Source organism: Manduca sexta, chromosome 27, assembly GCF_014839805.1.
Source record: "Manduca sexta isolate Smith_Timp_Sample1 chromosome 27, JHU_Msex_v1.0, whole genome shotgun sequence".
NCBI lineage: Eukaryota > Metazoa > Arthropoda > Insecta > Lepidoptera > Sphingidae > Manduca > Manduca sexta.
The window spans coordinates 20,562,513-20,589,884 of record NC_051141.1 but is presented as its reverse complement, the minus strand read 5'-3'; the positions used below and the strand labels follow the sequence as shown (position 1 = coordinate 20,589,884).

Below are 27,372 nucleotides of genomic sequence, written 5' to 3'. Positions count from 1 at the left end.
GCCGCAAGAATCGTTATAGTTTAGGTAATTCTGAAGATAAATTAAGTGAATTACTTTAAAGAGATTTCGGTTCTAGAACTGAATTCGATCGTTATTCATAAAATAGATTTTTTTTGTTACGAAAGACGCGTGCCTAATTTGTTTGCTATCGTCAGTATCCAATAATGCTCTCAGAAGAATAAATAACAGAAAATAAAAGCAAAACAGAAGAGGAACTATTCATGAGAGAACAAAATATCGCCATGCCGTCTGAACGCGTTGACTGTTCGATGATACCGATTCTATTCACAACTATTCGGATTACGTTGGAGCAACAAAGATAACCTATTAGTATTTAAATCCATATAAATTTGCTTTGAAAATATATGTGCACTACCTTGCGTTTATCCGCGATGCTAATGTTTAGCCAGACAGGTTTGTAAACGCGACAAACAGACAAACTCACTTTTGCATTTATAATATTGGTACAGGTTAATTAACTGCGTACCTTGTGGACTGAAGCCCGCGGGCCCGGCGATTCTCTTCAGATCTCGATATGAAAGCTTTGAAGCTATTTGCAAAGGAACCAAAAAAATTAGAAACATGTTTTATTAAAATATCTACCTTTGTAAAGGTAAGTGAGCGCTTAAATTCATAAATCTCTATTAAGCGATAATTAAAATTATAAGCTATTTAAATATAAATTAAAGCTTAATAATGTCATAGAATAGTATTTTAGATGCCACTAGCTTTTGCTCGCGGCTCCATCTACATCAAGGCTGATTCTAATTTAATTCCCAGGATAAAATGAGCTTTTAGGGCTTACGGAGTTTCCTATTAGAGAAGAAAAAAATTGTATTAATTTTATCTATTTACAAACAAACATAAGATAAATCAACTGTTTTCTCTTCAGTTCTGATAAATAGTAACTATAGTTCTGAGCTGTAGGCGAGTCGTATGCGTAACGGTTGATGGAGACATATCACCAGGTTACTGATGCGGGAGTTCGGGCCGACACTTGCTCGACAAGAGCCTGGCGTGGGATGTTTCCAAAGTGGTAGGGCCACGGCTTTGACCTAATTGTTTACTATTTCTTTTTATTATTGCTTTGAATGACGAGACGAGTTTGCCGTGCGCTTGATGGTAAGCGATACGATCGCCCATAGGCCGTAGAAATACCATCCAACACCTCGAATTACAAAGTATTGTTTGGTATTCCACTGCGCTCGCCATCCTGAGACATGAGGTGTTAAGTCTTATTATGTCCAGTAGTTACACTGGCTACAGTGTCCTTGTAACCGGTACACAACAGAGACTACACACTACTGCTTAGCGGCAGAAATGGACATTGCGCTGGTTCCTACCTAGGAGGATTCACATATAAAAGATTTACCACCAGTAAATAAATCAGTTACATTGGTCGATTCCTTACCGAGGTAGTACCATTGTTTTAACGTGAAAGGGTCCTGAACATCCGCCTTCCTATAAGAGTCCCTATTCTTAGGTTTTAAAGCGGGCTGGTCCGAGAGTACAAGACGAGTCTATAACACAATTAATTTTCACTTCTTCACATTCTCGACATCTCGGCCTCGCCCTGTCCCGCTCCTCTCCCCGCGTTCCTCGCCGCCCCTTCATCGCGGGTAATTCGTTGGAAAGCGAGCGGACCGTGGAGACTACAACAGTATTAATTGTTTCCATTAGGAAAAATGCTTTGTATTCCCCATACAATAGCCTTGTTCTGATTGAAACACGATAATGATGGCGTTAATGAAATTTATTGGAAGTAAATTAACAGATTTTTGTTCTCGACATGTTTTGAGATGAGAATTGTTTTAGAGTTATTTTTGCCAGTATAACGTCTTGTGCCTTTATATACGTGAATGTGAGGGATTTACATAATAGCTTTTCGAAGTGTAGTGAACAAACCGGATTTCATCATCAATCAAAATAAGCGAGTGTAAAAAAAATAGCGGCAGTTATAGTAGACAAGGACGTCTCATTAAACGGGCTCTCCATGAATGGGTGCGAGTCCTACAATACATTCAGTTATAAAGCTTTTCAGGGGTGATAGCGTAAACGTATGAAATTCAGTTAAATAGCCCTCATATGTTCTATTCCGGACAGCCAATGAACCTCGCAGCGGAAACATTAAATAAATGGAGTGGAGACCTTAGAGAAACGCGTGCATTAGCAGTGCGCTCGTGTTTGTGCGCGGCGTGGGGCTCGCACCTGCCTCTACAGTGGCGGTCAGCTATTGACGCGTGAATACACGCGTACTCACAAGCTGAGAGTGTTCGACCGTGTTCAATAGCCTGTCAATTTAGTGTCTACTGCTGTGTAGGGAATGTGCTGCTTGTACACAACTGGATCGCTTTAGTAGTTTGTAAGTAGTTCTCGAAGCTGTTAAACTGTGTGAGTGCGAATTAATAATAAATTCATGCATAAATTGGAAGTGTCGGAAGCGCCTCGGCAGTGGAATCAAATTTGCAAACTTCTTTCTTGACCATCCGTCATGTTGTTTACTAGGCTGACCTTACTTCTGACTAGTTTAATATGCAATCATTTTTTATCTTGGCTGTATGACTACTCTGCAATAGATGGTAGTTCTAATACAGTGCGAGTAATATACTGAACGTGGAAGTACGTTGCTACTCTCGACAGTGTATTAATCAAAGTAATCGAACATGTTATACGTCACATAATATTCACTCTTCAAACGCTGTCTAGTATACAAGAGCTGTGGAGCGCGCGCTCTATTTTTACGTAAGTGGTTGTCGACAGGAAGGGCGACGGAAACATCTTCAAAGTTCGCGAAAGTTTATCACCGGGACAAAAACGAGCGCCGCCCGCGGCCGGTCACCCCGGCTCCGGGTTCTTTTACAATATTATGGTTCATTTCGTATCGTATTTTCAGTTAAAGTGCGCTCATATTAAACGCGCTGTGTTCGCGTGGCGACTTCCTCGTGTCTATTGTTGTTGTTGTTTTTTTTTATAACACCATAATGCGTTTCACCCCGCAAAAAAATAATGTGAAGCTGATTGACCGACGCGACGCGCGTCACACGCGTTCACTGTTCGCACCGGAAATTAATTTACGCGTCGAAAGCTTTTTACACAATGTCGGTGCAATTCAACAATTATATTTAATACTAAACGGTGTGAACAATTATAATTTACGACAAAAAGGAGCGATCACTCCTACATTTCTCATCATATTAAAAAGATTTTTTTCATCACTCGATGTTATAGTGGTCCCAGTGCAGCGTTCTCCAGTCACTCCATTTATGGTCCCAAAGAAAAAATTGTCCATATATCGAGATCAAGTTAGAATCACAAGGTTTTAATTTAATATTCAAAACAACCATCTATCCAGTAACTTTATGGTGACGTCAGTCGGTAGTATTAAAAATCCAAATCCATTGAGGTGTGGATGCGACGTGGGGTCGTCACTCGTCACTCGCAGATCGTCGAGCCGCGCGTCAGCGCTGGCACACGCGCGGAATGCGACGCGGTAAGTCGTGCTAATTCGCGTTCGAAACTACATTCCCAGCGAAACACGCGCGGAATTTAACTGAATCATCAATCTGTATGTGTTGTCGGACTGAGCTGTTGATGCGTGAATTCATAATCACGAAAACTTAGCTTTACTCGCGCCTCCGCCTGCTTCAACGCCCATTCGCACTCAGAGGTGATGGAGTTTACGAATAGTGAATGAACCGCGATAAAATAAAATAAAAATGTTTTAATTCGATGTCTAAGATTCGCGTAAACACAAGAAATCATTACCGGTGAAATAGTTTTTGAGATTATCCATTACAAAGGAAAATACAAAACATCAAATATTTTCTCTGCATAATGGGATAGATTTAAAAATATGAGAAAGAAAAAACGTGGAGGAAGTAGCGGACATAGCTCTATGTAATATAAAATATTGGTTTTATACTATAACAAAATAACATAAGATATAATATTTTTGATGCAACTAAACAACCACCAGACAGATCACTCGCTCGTCACGGATTCAGCCTGTTTGCGGTCTAATACCGCCGGCGAATACACAAAATGAAACGTCATCAATGTATCTGCGTATCAATTATTCAGCGGCACTAGAGATATAAAACAATGTCGAGTGACAACAATCATTCCTGCCCTCGACCCGCCGCCATCGCAAGCCCATCTAAAGACCTTTTAGTCAAAATGTAGCCGCCGCTAAACAATCGAAAAAGTCTTTTGTGTTAAAAACTTTTTAAAGAAATGTTTTTACAACTTTTCCCTTTGATTGTAACTTTACGTTTTGAAGAATTTTCCCAATTCATTTTGGATCGTTAATTTTCGTAAGCTCCTTCGGGTCAGTAATATCTCCAAAATTACTGAGTTTAATATTTATATTTAAATTTTAATAATTGCCGAACTGAATTAAAACATGTATTATTCATTTACATCAGACTGACGAAGTTCTAATGTAGCTTGTACGTAACTGTGTTCTGCAGGATTTTAGATGAAAGCTATTAAAACGGCGATAGACTCGCTCCTTATTTCGTCATGAATACTAAAATTGTGGAATCTTGGATGCCACATGGACACCTCCAGACATTCCTCCCGACGAGCATGTAAATAATATATTTACAATAATGCACCGGTTGTGCATCAATTAACTTTGGTAAAATGACACAATCAGCCACATATGTAATTGTAGAGTAACCATTTGCTGCGTAATGCTTGGCCCGGTCCCGGCGGCGGACGCGTCCCCTGAGCTCCGGGATTACCCTGGGAATTAGTTTCCGCCTGATTAGCACACCCGGGCATTATGCCGTCATGTGTGGAATATGCATCATGCAGTATCGGACCGGCGATACATTAAATTTATAATTGGAAAATATAAAGTTAGAATGAATTTGGTACTAAATATTTGTTTTATTCATATTAGTTTCCTCTGATAAGCGGCGATAGCCTAGTTGGGTGTGGAACGGACTGCGAAAGCGAATGTTCGCAGGTTCAAAACCCAAGGGCACACACCTCTGACTTTTCTAAAATCATGTGTGTATTCTTTGTGAATTTATCGTTCGCTTTAACGGTGAAGGAAAACATCGTGAGGAAACCTGCACATCTGAGAAGTTCTCTATAGGAATTTCGAAGGTGTGTGAAGTCTACCAATCCGCACTAGGCCAGCGTGGTGGACTAAGGCCTAATCCCTCTCTGTAGTAGAGGAGGCCCGTGCTCAGCAGTGGGCAAGTATATAATACAGGGCTGATATTATTATTATTATTATAAATGGGAAACATGTGTGGATGTTACAGAATGAAAGTTATTGTTGACCTCCTGTACTCTGTAGTATGCAAGGGTCCGAGTAACCACCGCAATGTATTTCTGCTGTTAAGCGGCGTGTATGGTAATATTCTAATAAGAGAACATTGCAACTATGAATTCAGCACTTATTCATTATGAAATTCGATATCTTATAAGGGTGAGCCGGCAATATGACCATATTCATCACTTTTAATCTAATATCCCAAGTGTCAATTGTCAGTTGTAGTAAATATTACTAATGCGGCAATCAGCTCGTGTTAAAATATTCTAAATAAAGCCACGTATATCTTCCTCCATTGTACTATTGTATGATGCACGAAGCTTATAAACCATGCAGCCGACAGCCGCGCGTAGTGCATATTGCAATATCTTATGATGAAGAACGCCTCCTGACAATACTTAACAGATTTATTGCAACACATTTGTCAAACACACCCATATAGCCCTCTGAAGAAAAAAACCAAGCACTACCTCTTAATTAGTAATGTTGTGAACTAATTAAATAAGTTTGCGAAACTTCAAGTAGAATGTTTATTGTGTTCAATGTTTATATATTATAATCTAGGTATCAAATATGATTTTCTTCTAAATAAATACTATATTTAAATATTACGAATATTTCAATTTTAAAATGTGAAATTGAAATCTTGACGTCTCGTCGACGCAAGTAATAGAGCGACAGATCCGCGGCGGGTAATTTAGGCGCCAACCACAATATCTCGTAATTTGCAGCAGATGCAACGGACTAGCTGCTGTCGAGCCGGAGCCCGTGGCCCACGATAGCAGCGAGTTCTGGTTAATTAAAGTGCCTCGACCAGCGCCGGCGCTATTGTCCGCGTCAAGACAGCCGGCTCTTTGTCACGTGGACGGAGCACGGATTATTACAACCGAATGCGTCACTCACCTCTGCAGTTTTGATATTAGATCTAAAGTTCTGAGTGGCTGAGCTGAAAATCATATCAACGAAGTTCGGACTTGTATAGAAAGCTGCGAGAAAATACCTAACAGTATTTAAAATGTTTACAAATAATTGTTACTAGTTGACCCGACAGACGTTGTCCCGTCTAAACTATGAATTTGCTGCGCGCATTCTGTCAATCGCTGACAGTTATTTCCTAGGTTATTTCAAACAATTGACAGTTATATAAAATAATATTTTCGTTGAATTTTCTTAAATTTTCCGCGCAATTTTTTGAATTTTTTCTTTCATAAGAACCTTCTCCCGAAAATAACAAACACAACAAAAAAAAATATTGAAGTCGGTCCAGCCGTTCACGCGTGATGGCGTGACCAAGGGAAGTAGGGATTCATTATAATATATATAGATTATTATTAAGACAAATTGTGGATTAAATTTGTGTTTTCTATTATATGCAGTGATTTTTAATATAATGAAGATGTTGATATGCGATAAGTATTCGCGAGTTGGAGGATCACAATGATACCTATTGTGACGATTGCATACACTTTGCACCTAAATGACAAACACCAACTGTATTTTGTTGATACTGGTTGCAATATGTCATTAGTTTTCTCACGACATAACAGTGTAATAAGATATAAATCATGAACATTATGTTTGTGAGGGAACACTTTTTTCATTTGATTCGTTAGTAAACCTATGACGTACATATACTCTTTGAATATCATTAACTATGTGGTAACTTATCGTGCAAATATAAAACGAAGCAAAACAAAGAGCATAATTAGTTTGAAACAGCATAAATGTAATATAACAGTAATAAACATTAATTTAATACATAATATAGCCTTATTCTGGGTTGCAGATTTTTTTTTTATTTGTCCTACTAAACTAAGTATTCATATGACAACTATTGTGTAATCCTACAATATTCTTTTGCGGTTATCGTAAATTCATGGTTTGGCAAAGCCTTGCGAAACTCATGTTTAGTAAATTTGTACCTAGTCAAACATTCACATTGACATATATTCACTTCATTTGTTTTTATCTAATGTCCGATGCATGCATATCTTCATGACAGCTATGATTAGGCCAAGATACACTACAAATACTGTGATGCGGTAATGAATAAAATCAACATATTTTGTTAACTCCCATATTAGTCATTATATATTTAACGACCGCAACTAATAATGCTAAATTGAATGAAAAAATATAAATATTTTACAAATGCATTCCACAATTAATATTTATTAGATAATGTAATACAATTGTAATAACCGTCACAAAATCACGCTTTCAACAACATAATTAACACTACATCAGCGAAACAATAAACCAATTTCACGAAGTGCCATTTCAGTGAAGTTTGAAGCGGTTTATTAATCACTAACAACTGCTAATAACTCATTTGCGGCTACGGCAGTGTGAATATAACCAGTTATTGTGTTATATTATTAAGGCTCATTGTTAATTAACGCATCAGTTTTGTTTTGTTATTTTATTAGAGCAAATTTTCATAATGAGATAGAGAATTAAAATTATTTCAAATAAATAAAGCAGATCAGTTTATTAATCTATATAAAAAATTCTATTCCCCTTGGTCATTGCACCACGTGTAAACGGATGGAACAATTTCGCTAATTATTCGCTAGTTGTTGTTGTGTTAATTATTGTCAGGAGGTTCTTATGAAAAAAAATTAAGGAAGTTTGACGAAACAATAGAAAATTTTAAAAAATTAAAGAAATCTTATCGAAAATATTAATTCTGAGGCCCTTCCCCCCACCGCCGTAGGACACGGCACCGCGCAGGGGCGGCTGCGGACGACGACTTGGACACCATCAGAAAAATCCGAAGAGGGCCACCGCGGAGTTTTAGTTGGTATGCCGTGCATTGTATATAGGTTAGGGACTCGGCCCGGCGGTCGCCTGTACGCCATCGTAACGCACGGTGACAATAATACGGGCGGTAGTCATAAGATACTTTCTCCGCGAAAACAAAAACAACGTCTGTCAGGTCAGCTATTAATGTTATAAAAGAAGTTTAACTTTAATTATCGTTTAACTTTGTCACCAATCAAGATGTCTTATAATTTAGATTTCCTTCTATTATTAATATTTTAAAAAGAGATGACAACTTCAATTTAAATAAAGAATAATTATTTTTAAAATAATTTCACTAATGGTAGTTTTTACTCGATTCACAATTAATAATATAACAGCACATTAAGTAAATTAAGTAATCACTCACAAAGCGCAGAATGCCTCTGAAGCTCAACATCGCGAGAGCGCTGAAGCGGAAGTAGCGCCGGCCACGAGGGCTCCTTGTCGATTGAATTTAAAGCTTTTCGTCGTAAACAAGGGTGGACTGTGGTCACGCTATTGCATATTTGATTGGCATTTAACATATCAAGAACAGTTGAATTTCTAAATGTCGTGCCTTCGCCTTTCCGCCGGCCTCGAGTCCAATGTGAGCAGACAGGTCAATGACGAACGTAGCGTGCGGTGTCTTTTAACCGACGCCGACTGCAGCCTGCGATGCTCCGAGTGAAGCGAACTTACACGCCAGTCATGATCGTAATTGCCTTGAGCGATGGGTTTACCACTGACGAGCCATTTACTTTTTAAACATTTTTCAGTTTGTTGCCTCGCATTTCTCGGTAACATTTAAAGTTGCGCCCTAGGCTTTTACATGCATTATTTGTCATCCTCGTGAATTCGATGCGATGTATATTTCGTAAATTTTTTTAAATATCCAAGCCTTTCTATTGGGATAAATTTATAATGACGCGAATTCGAATATACGATGCAGTTTATACAGGTGAATAAATTATTTATTTTTCCATAGCTTAAGTTTTTCCGTTTATAACACGAGTTTGGATTGAAACCTACAAGAAACAAAAAAAACTTTTTAATTATTGTCACAAGGTATTTTTCCGACACAAGTTTCTATTAAATATAAATAATTTATAATTGCGATATCAAAATATATCGCTGACTAGATACAAATACGTGCATCTTAGTGCAATTAAAGCGGCAATTAAGATTCGCAACTCGAGCAAATATGAGCATCCGGGATGTAATATGATAGTCCCTTAGTGCACGGTGGCTCGCACACGGCGGAGCGGAGCGGCGAGGGGCGGGACGGGGCGGAATGGCGTGCAGATGTGGGGAACGGTGCCGAGCTGTATCGAATCATGCACGTTCCGCTCCGGCGCGCGCGCTAACAAGCGTCGCCGGTGCTACGGCGCCTGTTGCACGGCTCGCCGCTCTTCTCGTAGCGTCGTAGCCGTAGCGCTACCGGGAATTGGTAGCGATATTTGCTACGTGTCCTTTTTTGTCACATCGTTTGAAGTTATGTAACAGTGGAAAATGTTTGCACTCTCGTGCATACCTTTTAATTAGTCACGACTTTGAATATTTTAAATTGAAATAAATAGGAAAATAATAAAATCAGTTTTTTAAATATTTACTGCACTATTTACGTTACTAAATATAATCATTATTAAATGAATGTAATTCATGATTGATTTGCATATTCATATAGTTTATTTCTATCCGTAATACGTAGGCAGTGTATTAGCTACGCCGTAGGAGTCTTACGTATTTATTTCGTAGAATTAAACACTTTAAGAGCGGGTATGTTATAGAATTTCAATGTATTCAGATTTGGATGGTTTTATTTATAATAGCATTCTATATATTCTGATTTCTGTGGAAATTGTAGTAATAAAATTGTAATCAGTGACAATTTCTTATAAATTATTATTATCAAGATGTACTTGCAGGATAGAGATTTTCTAAAAAGTAGTTAGAATTTATATTATTAAACGGAGCGTGGGTGCAGGCTTGCAGTCGCGCTGTAAAGAAAGTCTATAGAAAGAAAAGAGCGCCATTACAGCAGTGCTGCTGCGCGCCTTCAATGTCATTAAGAGTATTTTTTTTTTCTTTATTGCGTTTATCTTGTATCAATTGTTATGTAGTTATAAAGCGCCGCGGTGGCCACGCTGCGGTTGCGCGTGATTACTTTATACACATTTTTTTCACTGCCATCGTGTACTGAGCGGGCTTATTTGAAGACGTCCTAAGTATTTTGAATGTGTATGTACAGTGGCGAAAAGTGAAATTTTCCGAAAGGGAACCATATTCAACATATATGCATGAAAGCGGTCTGCAAATCGTTTTAATAATAATTAGATTCTACATAAAGGGAAGCCGACAGGCATCGGATTACAGGGACCCTTCGCTATTGGTGTATGATTTGGCAGTTAGCTGTATAATTCGTTGGTGTGTCGGCCCCACGCCGGCGACATGCGCGGTACTTCTATTTCGGTCGTTGTCTCGGCGCGTCATTACTTCTAAATCATTGCTCCGCGGAAGCCATACCACTTGCGTATGCTGATGAGATAGTACCGCTTTCTCCACATCAGAACTATAGAATAACATATTGAGGGTCATATCGCAATAATGGCCGCCCTTAAGCGCTTTACAAAAATATCTTAATAAGGATAAAAATTACCACGTTTTAGCACTAATCGTGGCGAAGAATATCGTAAATGAGAGAAACACGTTGAAGACATAATAATATTTATATTATACTATAATGTATGAGGTTCGTCATATAAAAAAACCTATGTGGACCTGTACAAAAAAGAATACAGTTATACAATATTAATCTCATTAATACTCAGTAAATGGGATCTGTCACGTAAAGTAATGTTTTTAAAGCCGACATAAAATAGTTTCCTGCTAGGCGTAATCAGGCGAAGGCGTGCAACCAGCCGGACACAAGATACGAGACTACGTCGCAACGTCTCAGTCCGTGTACCGTGAAATCATCTTCTCCCAAACAGTATCATACACGCAAAAGTTTTTTGTTCCAATTTGCCATCGGCCCGGCCGAGGCACCGCTCGGTACATTTAGCGATTACAAAGCGACGTTTATCTGGAAAGCCCGCCGCCGCTCCCAAACTCCACAACTTTACGAGAAGGATGCGGGGGGTAGACGCGGGGAGCGGCGGCGGGGGGGGGGGGGTGTCGCTCCCGGCTGTTTTGTCAACTTTCTCACGGCACTTGTCACGCGTCGCTTCAATGGAAATTGGGTCTTCCAATGCGACTAAACGTTGATCGCACTTAGGATTTTGTTAACTCTCTTTTTGCGCTTATTGTTGCGACAATAGAACGTTCTTAGAACTGTAATCTATCATAGTGTCGTCCTAGTCTAACGGAAACCAGAACGTAACATTATCAAAGTTTACATCAAGTATAGTAATATATGTGTAGAAGTAATTCGAAAACACTCACTCTTCCAAACTACTTCTTCCAGAAAGTTTGTCGTTCCAGAGATTAACCTTTAAGTAACGTCCAAACAATCATTTAATGAGATTAGAAATCTCGTTCATTTCGACAACACAGACAAACACTTTAATATTATTTATTTCGTATACCTACCTATATTTATTTACAAAGAAATTGAAGCGTTTGTACCGCGGTACAAATTTAATAATTCTCTGAGTGAACACAAAAGGCGTGGGTGTAGTGAGGGCGAGTGAGGCATTGTGTAGACTTTTATATTTATTTTAATTTCTGTAATGCATTTTATTGCTGGTCTATTATGTTATTACTTTTCTTTGACGCCGTTCTAACGCAGTGAATGAAGTCGGCTCGGGAAAAGGTATACACGTAGGTATTATTATATAGATTTTAATCACCTCGCAGGCATACCTTTCACGGAAAACAAAATATATTTCATGGGTACGAATATTCAATTACATTTATTTTGTTCGTAACCAAGGTCATGGCCGTATTCTATAAAGTACAGTCATGCTTCTATCAATATTACGGTTTGCCGAGCCCATTTCCGTCCCATGATCATCGTGATTCGGGCTGGAGGGAATCCTATTGCTATTTCTAAGAATTTCAGGGAACTAATAACTGATATCTTTGCCGAATCGAAATATAAATAAGATTTTCAATAGCGTAATACTAAGCCTTTTTCCATGTAAATATATTGGTTGTATCGTAAGTTTCAAGTATGAGGGGCCATTGGTTCTACGAAGTTTGTCTCAGTGTAGCTGCGGTGTTACTTCTCGCAGTCACGGAATCCGCCAAACAGTGGATAGGCTGTCATGGGGATCAAAGATGAATTACACTCACACTCACACTTACATCAATGCGGTGTGTTTGCCATCGTCTGTATTGTTATAACGTGTGTCCGCTCACGGTCAGCCGAATAACCTTTTAGATGAAAACATAACTCGACACAAGCGTCTGTCATGAAAGGAACTGGACTGGGTTCTCGGCCGACAACCGCTCGTCACACTATTCCTACTGATTCTGTGTACATCGCACTGGGGCCACTGAGAACTCCTTTCTACGTTACTTAATATGAATACGAGTGCGCACCACATCTTCATTAGACATTAATTGGGGTATTTCATTTATCCTTATAATATTACCTACTATGTTATGTAGGTCTTGTAAATCCTACTAAAATGATAAATGTGAAAGTTTGGGATGATATTGGATAGACACATAATCCGTTCTGTAATGTTAGGCTTACTTATGTGTTCCTCCATAAGCATGATTTTCTTAATATTAAGACTTGTGCGTAAGCTTAACCGGAGGAACTTAATATTTGACAAAGTTACTAAAATCTACACAAAGTGTTTCTTGAATATGGAACCGGTACCTCCCATACTCCTCTTACATACTGCCACTAAACCGACCATATGGTGGCGACAACATTATACTCTAATAAAATCTATTTACATTTACATAAAACCCTTATTATAAAAACCTAACGAACTGTAGTACACAGGCGAGCTCCAACAAAACGACGGTATAATAACATTTACCGACGCGGCCGTAAATATGCAAAAGTAGTAACTCTGTACAGACAGTTAACCCATTTCGGGCCCGACACGACGAGCCAACCTGTTGACAACAACATTAGAGATCCGCCGCGTTAGAACCTCTATTGTGAAGCTTTACCACACGTGGCGCCACGGCAGCCTCGGAGTAAGAGATGATTATGTGCAGTTGTTTCGCGAATTGCGCATGTTTATTGATGAATATTTTTTATAAACATTGGACTATGTTGTAGTAGTATGATTTGTTATAAAAAAAAATAACAAATCATACTACTTATACCACAAAGTTTAAACTAAAATGAAAAATGGGAACTTTTCGAAGCTTTACGAATTCCAATAAAAAATAATCATTCGAATCAGGCCACGGGGTAAAAAAACTGTCGCTAAACAAATACGAAATAATAATACGATGAATAAACAATCGCCTTCTTTTGAAGTCAGTTAAAAGAACTCTATGAGGTCTAAAAATCTTGAATTTTTAATATGTATAGTTGGTAAATGTTGACTTATGGATTACTTTTATTATTATCAATGACAACTTACTACATCCATTTTCATCGAATTTTTTAAACTTCTGCGTCACTTAAATTTTCAATATGGTATCTCTTATTTATGTAGCTAAAATGTCGACGTTGTCCGTTTTCAAGCGGGACACCACAGTGCCTTCACGCTGGTGCCTCACTATCGAGTAAATAGCTGAAGATACTAACCACTGCGTCAGTTTTTATAAAAAAATAAAAATATTTTTCATTTAACCATGTAATTTCATACAATTTATAGAAAAACTATCTCAAACTCGGTGGCGTGGTGGTATTTCGGCGCGAGTGCAGTGCTGCGGTCTCGGGTTGGAGCCCTGGGTCGGGCTGCGATATTGGATTTTTCTACTCCGTATCAGCCCGAGATCTACAACTTGTGCCTAATATGTTAATAGGCCAGTCCCCTATCACATTATGGGATGGAATTTGTGTGGCGAAAAGTGGGAGCACCAGTTGCGTCTCTGCCTACCCCTGCAGTGATAAGAGGCGTGAGTGTGTGTATCATAAACTGTGTAAGCATAATGTATGACAGAGTCCATTGCAGCGGGGGACAACATGAAACAAAAGGATATACGGTAGAGGTCAGAGAAGAGAAGCCCCGCACAGTGTCGCGTCGCGTCGTTGCAATTCTCACTTAGACGATACCATTCGGCGGCTCTTTACCCTTTTTTATTTTGCAGTTCTTTGTAGCAACCGGTATAGATAAACATGTGTAGTTTTGATAAGACACACCCACTCATTTTGCTTATCAATTCATAGGGTGTTCTTTACAATGGGCATTAATGCGGATTTATGGAAATTTTTGATTTTATTACGAAATTATGGAAAAATTTGTCGAAAACCCAATTAAGTGTTTGGTTTAGCAATAAATCGTTTTAGATATTTTTATTGTTATTCTAAGACTACGGTATCTTTCAAATTATATCTGGCCTGATTCGCACATAGCCAGTTTTTTGAGTGTTCATTTCATCAAAAAGAAAGTCTTATTAATTGTATAAGCCCTCGATGGAAGTGATATTGGTAACCTTAAAATAACGATAGGATTACCCCATCAGAAAGATTATCCTAATCATTCGGGTACCCTTTCTAAAGGGCTACAAAAAGAAGTTACCATTTAAGCGTGTGTAAGCAAACGAACGACTTTTTCGATTTCTGGTTCTGTACGGTTTAATTCCGATTGCGAACGGATTACTGCCGGTAGCATAGCGTCCGCGCGCGGCTTTAGACTCTAATCATCTTACTTAACGACGGTGAAACCAAGTTTGACTAATAGTTACGTTCATTTCGATCGTAGTGTAGCTTCGGGTCCGGCTATGTATATTTTTGATATATCTTGGTTTTTCTTAATTAGGACATACAGTATTCGATATAATACTACTTGGGCTTTGTGACATTTAAATCAGTAAATAACCTTAGTCTTTTGCCTTTGAGACCTTTGTCGCGGTTTTTTTCTATCATGACTTTCCTCCAACGTTTCGAGTACTTTGAAGCTTTCATAGTTACGCGGTGGACTGAGGTATCGGTCGTGCGAAAAGTCTGAATTACAATATCTATCTACATTTAACAATTATAAAATTTCTTGAAATTGTATAATTGTTTTATTTCGATGTTTTGTCGTAGTATTATTAATTTTGTAGTACTCGCGTATGCCAAACACATGCTCTGCCCTTGTGAATCGCTCCTTAGAGAATAAATAATATTGGCGAATTTCTTTATAGAATTCTCAAGCATTTGTAAATTTCATAATTCCAAATATTAATAAATATTTTTATAAGAAATTTTAGTAATATGCTAATGGCGAATTTAAAAACGTGTTATTGATATGACATGTGTATAAACATGTACCTACACTTTGCTACGCGTGCGGTATTATGTTATTGATATTTCTTCTAATGATGCGGAGGTTCCATGACACGTCTGTTCAGTGTTATTATTTTTAAATTAATTCAACGAACGGAATTAATATGCATCTAACAATTATGACATTGTTATAAATATTATTCATACGCGGGGAGTTGCAGCTGCGCCGTAACGATTGTGGCACATCACCAGGAATGCAAGTATTAACTGCAATTAGGTTTCGGTGGTCTCGTGAGGTGGAACTTAGGTAGTTTATGATTGTTGCATACTAAAAAAACAGTTTTCAAGAACAGATTCTCTTCTAGAAATAGATTTATATTATATGTTTTGTTTAAGAGACAAAAATCTGTAATTTGTTTACTGCGTTGACAAATTTCCTTGAAAAGATGTTTTTTATTGTCTGTTTCCAGAGACAAAACATGGTAATTTATTAATTTATATTAATTTTTTTCTATGAAACGGCGACATTATGAACAAACAATTATGAACTTATAGTACGTTTTGACTATTAGAAGTTTATACCTTCTATATGAGTTTTGTTACGAATAAGACTGTTAGAATATACGTATCTTATAAGGCTACACCTAACCTTAAATGGCGCGGAAACAAATTACGCAAACTTGGCTCCTACCCGTTTGACTTCTGCCTTCTACACCGGCGTTAAGACGTGAGTTTATATGTATAATTTCTCAAACGCTTGAAATAAAATTAGTTTTGGGATGTTCTCAAGCACTCCTACACACAGCTGTGAATACATCATCCTTTGATACAAATCGTAGATAAGTACATGTCTTGCACAAACAGATGCAAAGCTATTAATACTAGATGAGTTGGAGGTATAATGTTTGCTCTCAATCGTATTCGGAGGGAACTTTCGATTAGTACAGCAGCCATTAATGGCCGTTAAACATTCTGCTTGCATGTAGTTCATATTAGATTTGTTTGTAGTTTTCCTTATAGTAAAAGTATTTTAGTAATAGTATTCCATTTTATATTTTTTAATAATATCAATCCATTATATGTTTGTTAATGAAAACAAGATCTTATTATATTTGTATCAAATTCACCTTTAATACTTTTGTTTTTGAATTTATTTTATTTTATTTTGGTATTGAAGATGTCATCGGCTTCATGTGAATTCGTGGTGACTGTTGTCGTGGTACAGTTTACTCTGCGCAAATAGCGTCTACAAGCATTCAGCAGTCAACTCAATCAAATATTGTTTTAAGTAGACGAGCGAGCAATTCAACGTGGTCGTATCTATTCTTTAAATATGCAGTTAAGTCCGAGCAGAGTTATGTCTACATTCTGTACTAAACTCTGAACCCCTGTACGTGAAAATGTACTTAACGACAGATCTAAACGTGCAATTAACTCATTCACTACGCGAATTAGTTAAGGAAAGCGTTGATTAAAATCCTTAATGAAATTATAACGACAGACAAGCTGCAGACGGCGCCGGGAGCGGCAGTCATGTTTTAAAACTTAATTACAACTTTATCAACAGTTGCTTAGTTATAACTTATAAGTTTTATTATTAAACGGGATCTTGGACGCTGTCTGAACTATTTATATTAACCGCGAAACACTTAGAATCTTGTGGGCTTGGAATTATGGTAAATACTACGCTATTTATAAAAGATACGGTTCATCTGACAGGATATTTTTACAGCTGCACATAAATGCTTTTTGAATATGTGTAGATAGATATAATAGATCCTTCCGGAAACATATTTCTTTAAGCAACTTGGTGAAGCAACAAGCAGGTGCCTCGGCTAGGAGAACTCGTTAACACATTTAATCATAATATCCAGCATCAAAGATTTAGTACTTGAAGAGGAATGAGAAGTTTTGTTACCGGACAATCAGACGTTTTATTTCACAACTGATGTGTGAACAATATTTCAAGTCCAAGTCTGGCGAGCTTTGCGCGGTAAAATTAGGAATTAGCGAGATAAAAAGCTCTTTGACGTGCGCTGTTTGCGCGGGAACCAATCAATCGTCTCTGGAGACGGCTCCATACACAATAATTAGCGCTCAACCGCTTTAGGAGCTACGCACTCTGTCTACGCGGTCTGGAGATTCACACAGTCTGATATCTAAGGTAAATACATTTAAAACATGTAAATTGTGCTACGCGCGCAGTATAATTTTTTATAGCTTCTATGTTTTATAGAGATTTGCTGAATATAATGAAACGTGCAAAGAAACATGTATGCTGTATTTACTTAATTATCAATAGTCTGTTCTGTTAGTAATGTATATCCTAGAGGTTCGCTGTCCCGCTTGGTCCTGTGCAGTGTACCCCCAGAGTGCGTCAGTCCTTATCGGCAGCGCTCGGGGCGGCCGGCTCGGGCCGCTCGCGCTCATAGGCTCGGCCCGCGCAAATATTGACGGCAAACACAATTGGGCGCGCAAACAATACACTTTTCATTATAAACCGGCGGGGAGCGGCGCGAGGCGGCGCCGTAATGAGAAACTCAATGTTTGTTATGCGTTTTACTAGAAACCGCTCCAGTGGCGGTTCATTCATACAACCCAACGAGCGCCGCCATTTATCGCAATGTTTTTTACTTCGGTATTTTAATTCTATACCATATTTTTCCGGACATATAATGTCAGCTGAGAAGCATGCACTCGCGGTTCACTTGCATTATAGCGTAAATGAGTATAAGTCGTTGCAGACTTTTGACAAAATGTAGACATCTGTGTTTTATGTATTTTTGCTTGATTGTTAAAGCTCTACATAGATACGACATGACTATAAGGATGTCACATACTAAGTGATAAAGGGTCAAAATTAAGAACATTTGCATCCTCGATGTTTACCATAAGAATTGCACATTTAAACTCTACCAACCCGCGTCAAGCCTACATGGTGGATAAATCTTCGTAGAACAGTTTATACACGGTTCATATTTTCTTATGAAAATTAAACCAGACGATATTGATCTATATTGAGTTCTAATCAGCGGCAACATCGATTATTTGCTATGTAAACTAATCTGCACTTAGGGTAGTGGTTACAGCTGTTGGCTAAGCTCGGCGCCGGCACCGGCCGCGATCGTCAACTCAAGGAGTGCGCCGCGCGGTGGGAAACCACTTGAGGAACTGATTATGTATGCATGGATTAATTAGGTTTATTCGACATCTTTAAAGTGTCATAATCTTATGAGTTTTGATGTGGAGGAATGTTTAATACAATTTATTTATTTCTGCTAACAGGCAGCGCGGAAAGACTTCTGGTTTGTACTATTTCCATATGCAAACACAATGTACATATTCACAAATGAGCTAGTTTAAACTGATATCAAGTGGTAACGTACTGTTACTGTCATGCAGTGCTACTCATATGTTGCCTTTATATTAAAATTAGTCCGTAATGGAAGGCAATGAAGTAGCTGTATTTCCAAATATTTTGGAAGAGAACAGTAGTCAAGATCGAAAAAAATATAAGCGTGCACTACACTGTCACAATACAGGGATAATATTATTCTTTGTGAAGAAATAATTTTCCTTTACCGCTGACTAAAAAGGGTGACTGAAAGCGAAAAAGGCGTCGAAGAAAAACTTATAAATTAAATGTGTATTTCAATAACAGAAGTATGTTGGAGTGCGCGCCAAGATTGATGAGTTTGGAAGGTGTGGAACCCACTTCAGGCGTGCGAGGGGAGGGGAAAGGAGTGGCGAGGAGAGGGGCATCACACAAACAAAACTCAATCATACAATACGTTGCTTGGGCCCGTGCGAGGTGCCGAAATTACACGCAGCTGAGCCCGCGCGCGGCGCCTTGTCGCGCCCTGACATGCTGGCTTTATTCCCTCTAAAACTCATATTCAAAAGATATCATTATGTGAACGCGTCTTTACAAAAGGGGATTGTAATATTGTCACAAAGGATGCGTGTTGTAGAATATCTCTTTATGATTTGTTTTCCTTTGTGTTACGTTTAATTTGAAGATATCTGTTAACATAGACATTTTTTGATAGCAGCAGGGTTTTATAATGACTGTTTACAATAAAACTTATGGATGGAACTCTGGTGAATTGATCAAAAGAAACAAGAGTTAAAATGATAAAATTGGGTACCCTTCTCGGACACCACGCGGAAGATCAGGTCTGGTTCCTGTGGCACATCCCATTCTCATTTTAAACAAAATGAACAAAAGCGAGGCTCTATTATAAACAAAAAAAAAATACAAAACGTTTGTTTTTGTCAATAGAAGTACAGATCCATCATAGAAAATCCATTAATGCTGCAAGTTGAACACATTATACATTTTTTAGGACATTAAATTTACTTAGCAGTGCGTCAGCGAGCGCCGATGCGGGCGCGGGAGCAGCGGGGTGGGACGGGGGCAAACAGATTAATCCGGGGCATCGCACCGCTTTTAACAGCGATTAAATTGTCTACCAAATATTAACGCGTAATTAAATTAGATTGCGCCGCACAAATCTGCACGCTTAGGTACGATGTCGCGGCATGCGTGGCGAGCGGAGCGGGGCTCTAAGTGCCAAAGCGGAGGAGGCATAAGACATTATGCGATTGCCAAAATATAATATTTTTTTGGTTTGTTCACATTAGCTATGCTTTTCGATGCACATAATATGTTCTCATGTAAATTACCTTTTGGTACTCTAAAGGGTTCAGTAGATGACGTCTTTTATATGGCATCCACCTTCTAAAAAACTACGTACATATTTTAAAAGTATCACAAAATTTACAACGAATGTAAACATATTCTATTTTTTAAATAGTTAATTGATTCTGTTTGATAATTCTTTTTAACGAGAAACTGTACAAAAAAATGTTCTTAAACTTAAAATGAAAACCTTTATGGTTTCGCCAAACGGCTCTGTGTGACGCATCCTATACAAACTAGTACATACAACTGTCCAGCGAAATCTTTAAATATGAAACATCCGGAAAATTCTTTAATTTAAAATTTTGGTTTTACATTGCTAAATATTTTTTGAGGTATTTGTAATGTAGCAATATCTAAGTTCTGCTAACTAAACGTCCTTTGTTAGACATTTTATGATTTTTTAATCTAAAGCTAGGCAGTGTTCATAGACTCTTGAAACGCCTTAATCGGATTAACCTCTTAGCGCGGGACACGCTAAGAACAAAAATCGTTTAAAACTTTTTATGGGACGGAGCGTACTCATTTACATATCCTGAATCTATAAATTTAAAGTAATGTTTATATTGTACCGATAAAACTTGCAATGTTGAATCAGATAATTAATAACCTCATTTATTATATTATATGTGATACATTTAGACACAAGACACGAAGAACATCTTTAAAAATTACTTTTAGAATAGTTAAAAAATCAAAATGTATGTTACAAAACATTATCATGGCAAAAAGGGAGATTTGTGGATTGAGGCTCTACGAGCAACGAGTAGACTTTTTCTAAACACTGGTAATGGTTATACAATTATCTAGTTTCTGATTACTATTTATGTTTATCCAACGGTGTTTCGTCGATGACCGAAGTGTAATTAAAATTGACTTACATGCAAGTTGTCGAATCGGTTGGAGTCGCAGAGCGCGCGCACCTTCGGCGGGCACGCGTTGAGACAGCGCCGCCAGCAGCTGACGCGCCCGTCACCCTCCTCGTCGCTTCCGCCTCCGCCGGCGCCCAACCCACCTTCCGCGCCTGCTTCTGCAACAAGCGCGCACCCTTAGCGACCAGCGCTTAACCTTCTAACAGGCTCCACGTTGAGAAGGTATTGTTAAAAAGGAATTTCAATTTCGATGCAAATAATGTGACGTATCACGTATCGTCTGGTGTGAACAGAATGTATTTGTATGGCAGTACGTGGCCGATGTTACGTGACGGAAGCTCTGTGGCGTCAGTACAATAGTATTACGGCAAAGTCCTGAAGGCATACTTACATAAGCGTTAATATATTGGCATATAGACTTGGGATATGATGGAAATAATATTATATAGAAAGGTCCTCGAAAGCTTACGTTTACAATTTGGGGTACTCAGAGATTGTAACAAGTAACATACCTCATTCAAATAAAAACGGGAATTATAAAATTAATCTTCGACATTTACACGCGTTTTCGACACTCGCTTTCCGCGCTCTTTATCCCCCAGTTCGCACCTTTAACGTATCCTCCGCAGGGGCATCATCCAGTTTGTCTCGGAGGTGACCGAGATGTCGAGGTGGCTTATCCGAAACTAATGAGCTTTTACAATTAAATCGCCCACGTGGGTATCCCACGTATTTAGCACGAGAACCGATTATAATAATGGTTCGGTCGAGACTCGAGACACAATTGATACATTGGAGCAAAAGTTGTTTTTATGTAGCTTAAGACTAATGATTCCTCTAGTATTGTGTATGAATGCGGTGACTACTCACTACCAGGTGATCCACTGACTCGTTGGCTATTAGCAAAGGTATGTTATTGGGGGTTGGAAGTTGAAAGTTATTCTATTATATCCTTAGAGCACAAAAGTATTGGCTGCGTCAGAAGGGCCTGTCCAAAGTTGCCCGCAAGAGTTTCCTACTGATTAATGTGATCGAACAAATAAATACGCAGCCGTGTTTCCTCCTTCACCACATTAATGTGATTAACAACGGACGCGTACACACACATTGGAACATTAACATTGGTCCTAGCTCGGTAAAGTACTATATAGCGTTAAATATAAAAAAGTAGTGTATTTTTTACATTTAATCGGTCACGAGACCAACAAATAAGTTAATTTGCTATCTAGTTAAAAAAAAATTACATAACGAAGTCAGTATGGACCTAGTATAATTTATAATTCCGTAATAACATTTAATATTCAGTTGACTTAAAGTTAGTATGGAAAACATCGACCGGTTTTAATATTTCTCCCGAGTTGTGGGATGATATTCTACTTTGCAGCTTACGCTCTGTCCCGCGGGGCGGGAACATGTGCGCGAGCCGCGCCCGGCGACCGCTGCCCGCGATACTTACTCTATTCAAGTACATTGATGTTTGTAACTTTATGGAAAACTGGTCGACCATCGGACTGTTAACATTTCATAGTTTATATTTAGATTCTAGACTTGCGGTTTCGTAATTTCAAGAATATCGAAACTTTTATTTATAATTTCATAATTCATGGGAAATTTGTACATAAATAGACTCGAGGCCAAATGCTGGGGAATTCCTTAAAAAAAATAATGTTTGCGAGGTCCACAAATATTTGTCCATCGCATGTCACTTAGTTCAAGTCAGTTTTATGATATACATTTTTTTTTGTTCCGTGGTTTAATGATACGCTAAGGCTCCTGTCCCACCGTCGGCGAAATCTTGAAACGAGTTAGCGAGCATCGGCGAGCGGCTGTATAGTCCCGAACGTTTTGTTGGTGGGCTACAGCGAGAGTATAAGTGCTACGAACGATTACTCGCAATGTTGTATCGAATGTCGGCTGGGAGTCTCTCGGCGAGTGTACAGACCGCCGCGCGAGCATCTCTCAGCGAGAATTATATATTTCTGATAGCTCTTGCCATAGTCCGCCGGTATACTTATGTATATGAAGTGCTAAATAAATAAAATAAATAAATAATTAATATATGTTATACGTTTCCTAGGCGGCGGTGAAACAAGTGTCTAATGTGAATGGGAACGAGTCACAAGAGCTAACGCAATATAAACCTAGGCCCCTATTATAATATATTCATAAAAGTTATTTAGCTAAGACATAAGGAATGTTATAAGTCTGCAATGCACTGCACTGCAAATGTCATGACAGTTTTTGCAGTGCGCAGGCATGAGGCGCTGCGATTGACTAATATTGAAATAACACTTATTTCAGTTGCCTCTCAGAAAAAAAGCTACACAAAGCCCAAAAGAATGAAATTGCCGACACTATGCGTCCTCATAGTATTGTTTGTGAAGACGGCTGTAACACCGTGTCTTTAGATAAAATCTCGCGTGCAGTGAACTCGCATAATCCGATCATGCTCTCAGCCTTACATGTGCGTGTAATAGAGCAATGCTTTACACTCACATGAAGGCTTTGTCCGCCCGTCGAGTTCCACGTCATTGTCGTCCGGTCCCATCCCGCGGACAATACCGTCCGCCCGTGCCGAACACAACCATTCAACGACGTAATAACATCATTATTAAATATTACATCATAATTTTATGATTTGCGCATAAAGATGTAAGTATAGTGCAGTGTATATTATAGCGTTTATAGCATATTATGGGGCAGTTAATGAAAACGAATTACTTTTTAAATAAAATTGTGTAATTTATGTAGAACAAGGTGATGTCTTGGATCAGGCAATACAAATTGTTGAACTTATTTTTACATTTCAATATTAATTAGTTAATTAAATATATTATATACTTTTTGATCTATATTTATTTCTGGGTTTTATCCATAAGGACATGCCAACCCATCGGATTTTATATAATTAAAAGCACAATAAATAAAAATAATAATATTATGTATGCTAAGATGCGAATAGTTAAATATTCATTTATTATTATTTATACATAATATATTATAGCACCATAACAGTTAATACTAGTGTGATGTTATATGGAAAGCAAACATGACGGAATCGATAAATCGTTCCCGGCGGTGCATTTGCATGTGGCTTCACCCGATCCGTGGCTCGTGGTGTCTATTTCTCGTGCATAATTCTTGCTCGCGCTAAAACCACAGACCCTTTGATATCGTTATGGGCACGACAAAGCGGTTGTCGATGGTGACCGATAACGTCACGGGAGACGCGCATTGTGCTCCCAGTTCCCGCAGCGCCGCACAATGGCGCCGGCGAGGGCTGCCCAAACATAATAAAAGTTTAAATCTCCATATATTTTGAGCAGCTTTCACAGGTGCTAGGCACAGAATGTTTTTATAGTTCTCGCGTTTGCAAACCGAAAGTGTAATAGTGCAGGTCGCGCGCATTTATCTTCCATATTTAGTAATAATACCTTTACAGGTAGACAAGCTGATGTCTGAAGTTCGAAGTCTAAACAGGCATTACTAACCCACGTCATACTCGTAAGAAGCAGATGCAATGCATCCCTTAATATATTTTCAAAATTCACGACACGGTGTCACTATATAACAGTTTCTCGAAGGCCCCGATGAGTTGACAGCCCTGAGGTCGGCGGGTCGAGGGCGCTGTATATATCACCGGGCCGTTTATCAGCGGAACATATGATGTTATTTTATTATCACCTTCGCCCTCAAAGCCCGGATACGACGCGCTCCCGCTCACGAGTGAGGGTTACACAAACCGACATAAAGTATGGCAGAAATATAAGTCTTTGGAGCTGGTATCTCAAGTTAAGGAAATTATTTGTGATTGGTAAGAACTTGAACATTTTACAAAATCGTTTCGTTTTTGTTATATTGATTTAGTAGCAGTCAATTGATCGGCGTTGGACTGCACTTTCATGTCATATCATCATCATCATCATTGGTAATTGACATCTACGAGAGATGATTAAGTAGCGTTCGTAGAAGATGCGAGGTACGATATACACCTACGCTGGTGACTTATCAGACCGATTCTAGCCCGAAAGATATGACCGCAGTGTTGGCAGCGGATTTCTGTATTTGTGTATGGTGGGGGTAAAACGGTGTAGTCGCGCCGAATTTCGCGCTAGTGGTCTAGCTGTTCAAACCAGGCAGCATATCGTAAAATTAGCAAACGGTAAATTAGTTACATCACGACTTACGCTATTAAGGACATCGGTGGTAAGTCTTTTAAACATTTAAACCATACAAGCCCTTTTAATTACTAAAATATCACCTTAAAATATAATTTCAAACCTTTAAGTTCTTCTCTCTGGGCACGCCGTACATCCTCATAAAGGATTAGCCGTAGGGCTCACACAGAAACGACTGTGTGTTTTGTGTTAGTAGATTCAAACAGCTAATGTGAATTAAGATGGATCGCGCAGTGCAAATAGTCGGCCGGGCAGCGTCGGTCCGGCCCAGAGGTGAGTGGAGCACGGTACAGTTGTTGAGTATAATTAATGCAGCAAGTATAGTACTTGAAGGGGCGCTAATTACACAACACTTGTGATTAAATCGTGGTCATCACGCATGCAAGCAGTTGTTCACTAATTAGGTCTTTATGCTTGCCTGGTAAGTGTTACGGGAAGGTTTCATAGATGAGTAGTTATTGAACATTAATGAATATTTGAAATTAAATAAGTAATAACATTATACTACGATCTATCTTTCTAATGAGCCATATTAACGGCGGGCTGTTCATTGCGAAGAACACGGTGCCGCCGCTTCCGCCAAAACGCGACATTTGGCAACAACTCGCCGCACGATATAACATCGCTGGCGGTTATTGTTGAGAGAATATCAGGAGTGCATGCGCATCAGTAGCTCTTTCGTATGCTTCCCTCTTGAATTACCGCCGATTTTAATAAACGACCCCAATCGATCTTATCGATCGAGAAAATGGAATAATCAAAATAAAGTTTTCAAACATGCTTACAAATTACTTATTTCGTTTGGTTTATTCTCGGGGTCTAAGATTAAGATTGGGATCGGTTATTGAAATAGGCCATAGGAGCGATTAGTCAATACGTTGTATTTCCGATACTATCATAAGAGCTAGGTGTTGGTTAATGAAGAATACAACTCCAAGATTCCCATTTCGAAAGGATTGCTAAAGATTAATCTATTGCAAAGGACATGTTGCTTTTTTATATACAGGTATAAATAAGTTTTAAGAGAAAAACTTAAAAACTTATGCAATATTTCTGATGATTTTGTCCACCACTGATACGGTTTAGGCCGAAGGCACACGTGGACTGTGGGTTGTTATCGATCGTCCACTTTGGACCAAAGCCAAGTCGCCAGCTAAATACACAGTGATACAAATGTATGATATATACCTCTGTCTATTACGATTTCACAAACTGATAAAATAATTTTAATGGGAGGTGAAGAAATCGTCTTTATTGCAAGGAACATGAGTATTTGGGAAGTTTTAATTCATACAGACCAGAGAGAGACAGTGATTGTCGTCATCATTGTGCTGGCACGAAATATGAATGCTGTTTGTGTGTGTTAAGACTTTATAGTTTTGAATAATTAGCTGTGTATTTAACATCTGTTCAAGGTGAAAAAGGGCTTGTGGTAGTTTGTATTTTAAAGTTTTTTGCATCATTTTTCCTGTTTAGTGATAGCGCTTAACTACTACTAGGAGAGGTGACAGGGCTCTATAAAAAAACATAAAAGTGGAATCGTTTTGAAAAACTTTACGGAAATGTTTCTGTAGTATGTACATTGCTATACAAAGATATGAATATATCGCTTTCCGTATTTATTCATACAATAGTACGCCGAGAGGATGATGCCGCTCGTAGTCCTCTGCATAGCGACTGATGTGGTCACTGTTTATGGGTAGGCGTGGCAAGTCGCCCAGTGAGTGACAGCTGACATTTCATACCCATTTCCTCGTTTAGTAGTAAAAAAACCTTAATTTGGGTTTGTTTTTATGCCTGATGTCCGCTTGAACACAATCCTCAAGCAGCCTAGTGAAGTACGAAGAGCGTTAGAAGAATATATTATTTTACACACTTTGAATTATATGAAAAAAGCGTGATCTTCTTAGAGCTAGCTCTCTAGCATAAGCTCTTTTACCGCGGCACAGTGGGCACCGTGCTCTCTGTGGAACGAGGCGCTTATAGTTCTCGCGCAGTGATAAAATATTAGGTTTATATTAAAGGGAATTGTAAATATTCGTCCAATATAGATGAAAAAACATAAATTTCTCGTATTTAGTACCAACCACACAAAAGTTAAAGCTGACTATGAGCTCGTTATTCTATGTGTAACGGCTGGGTTTATTTATTTATTACTAACACAGAACTATATTACAATAACAAGTTTGTTGAACAAGAAATAT

At 38.5% G+C, this 27,372-nt stretch overlaps 1 protein-coding gene across 3 annotated transcripts in view; it reads right to left on the bottom strand.

The window, feature by feature from the left end:
• Nucleotides 1-27,372, bottom strand: part of LOC115441436 (adenylate cyclase type 6) — a 270,780-nt gene that overhangs the window by 65,528 nt on the left and 177,880 nt on the right. For all 3 annotated transcript variants that reach the window (XM_030166222.2, XM_030166221.2, XM_030166223.2), the window contains exon 6: nucleotides 21,000-21,148. In XM_030166222.2, the coding sequence (XP_030022082.1) occupies nucleotides 21,000-21,148 (149 nt within the window). The remainder of the gene's footprint in view (nucleotides 1-20,999; nucleotides 21,149-27,372) is intronic.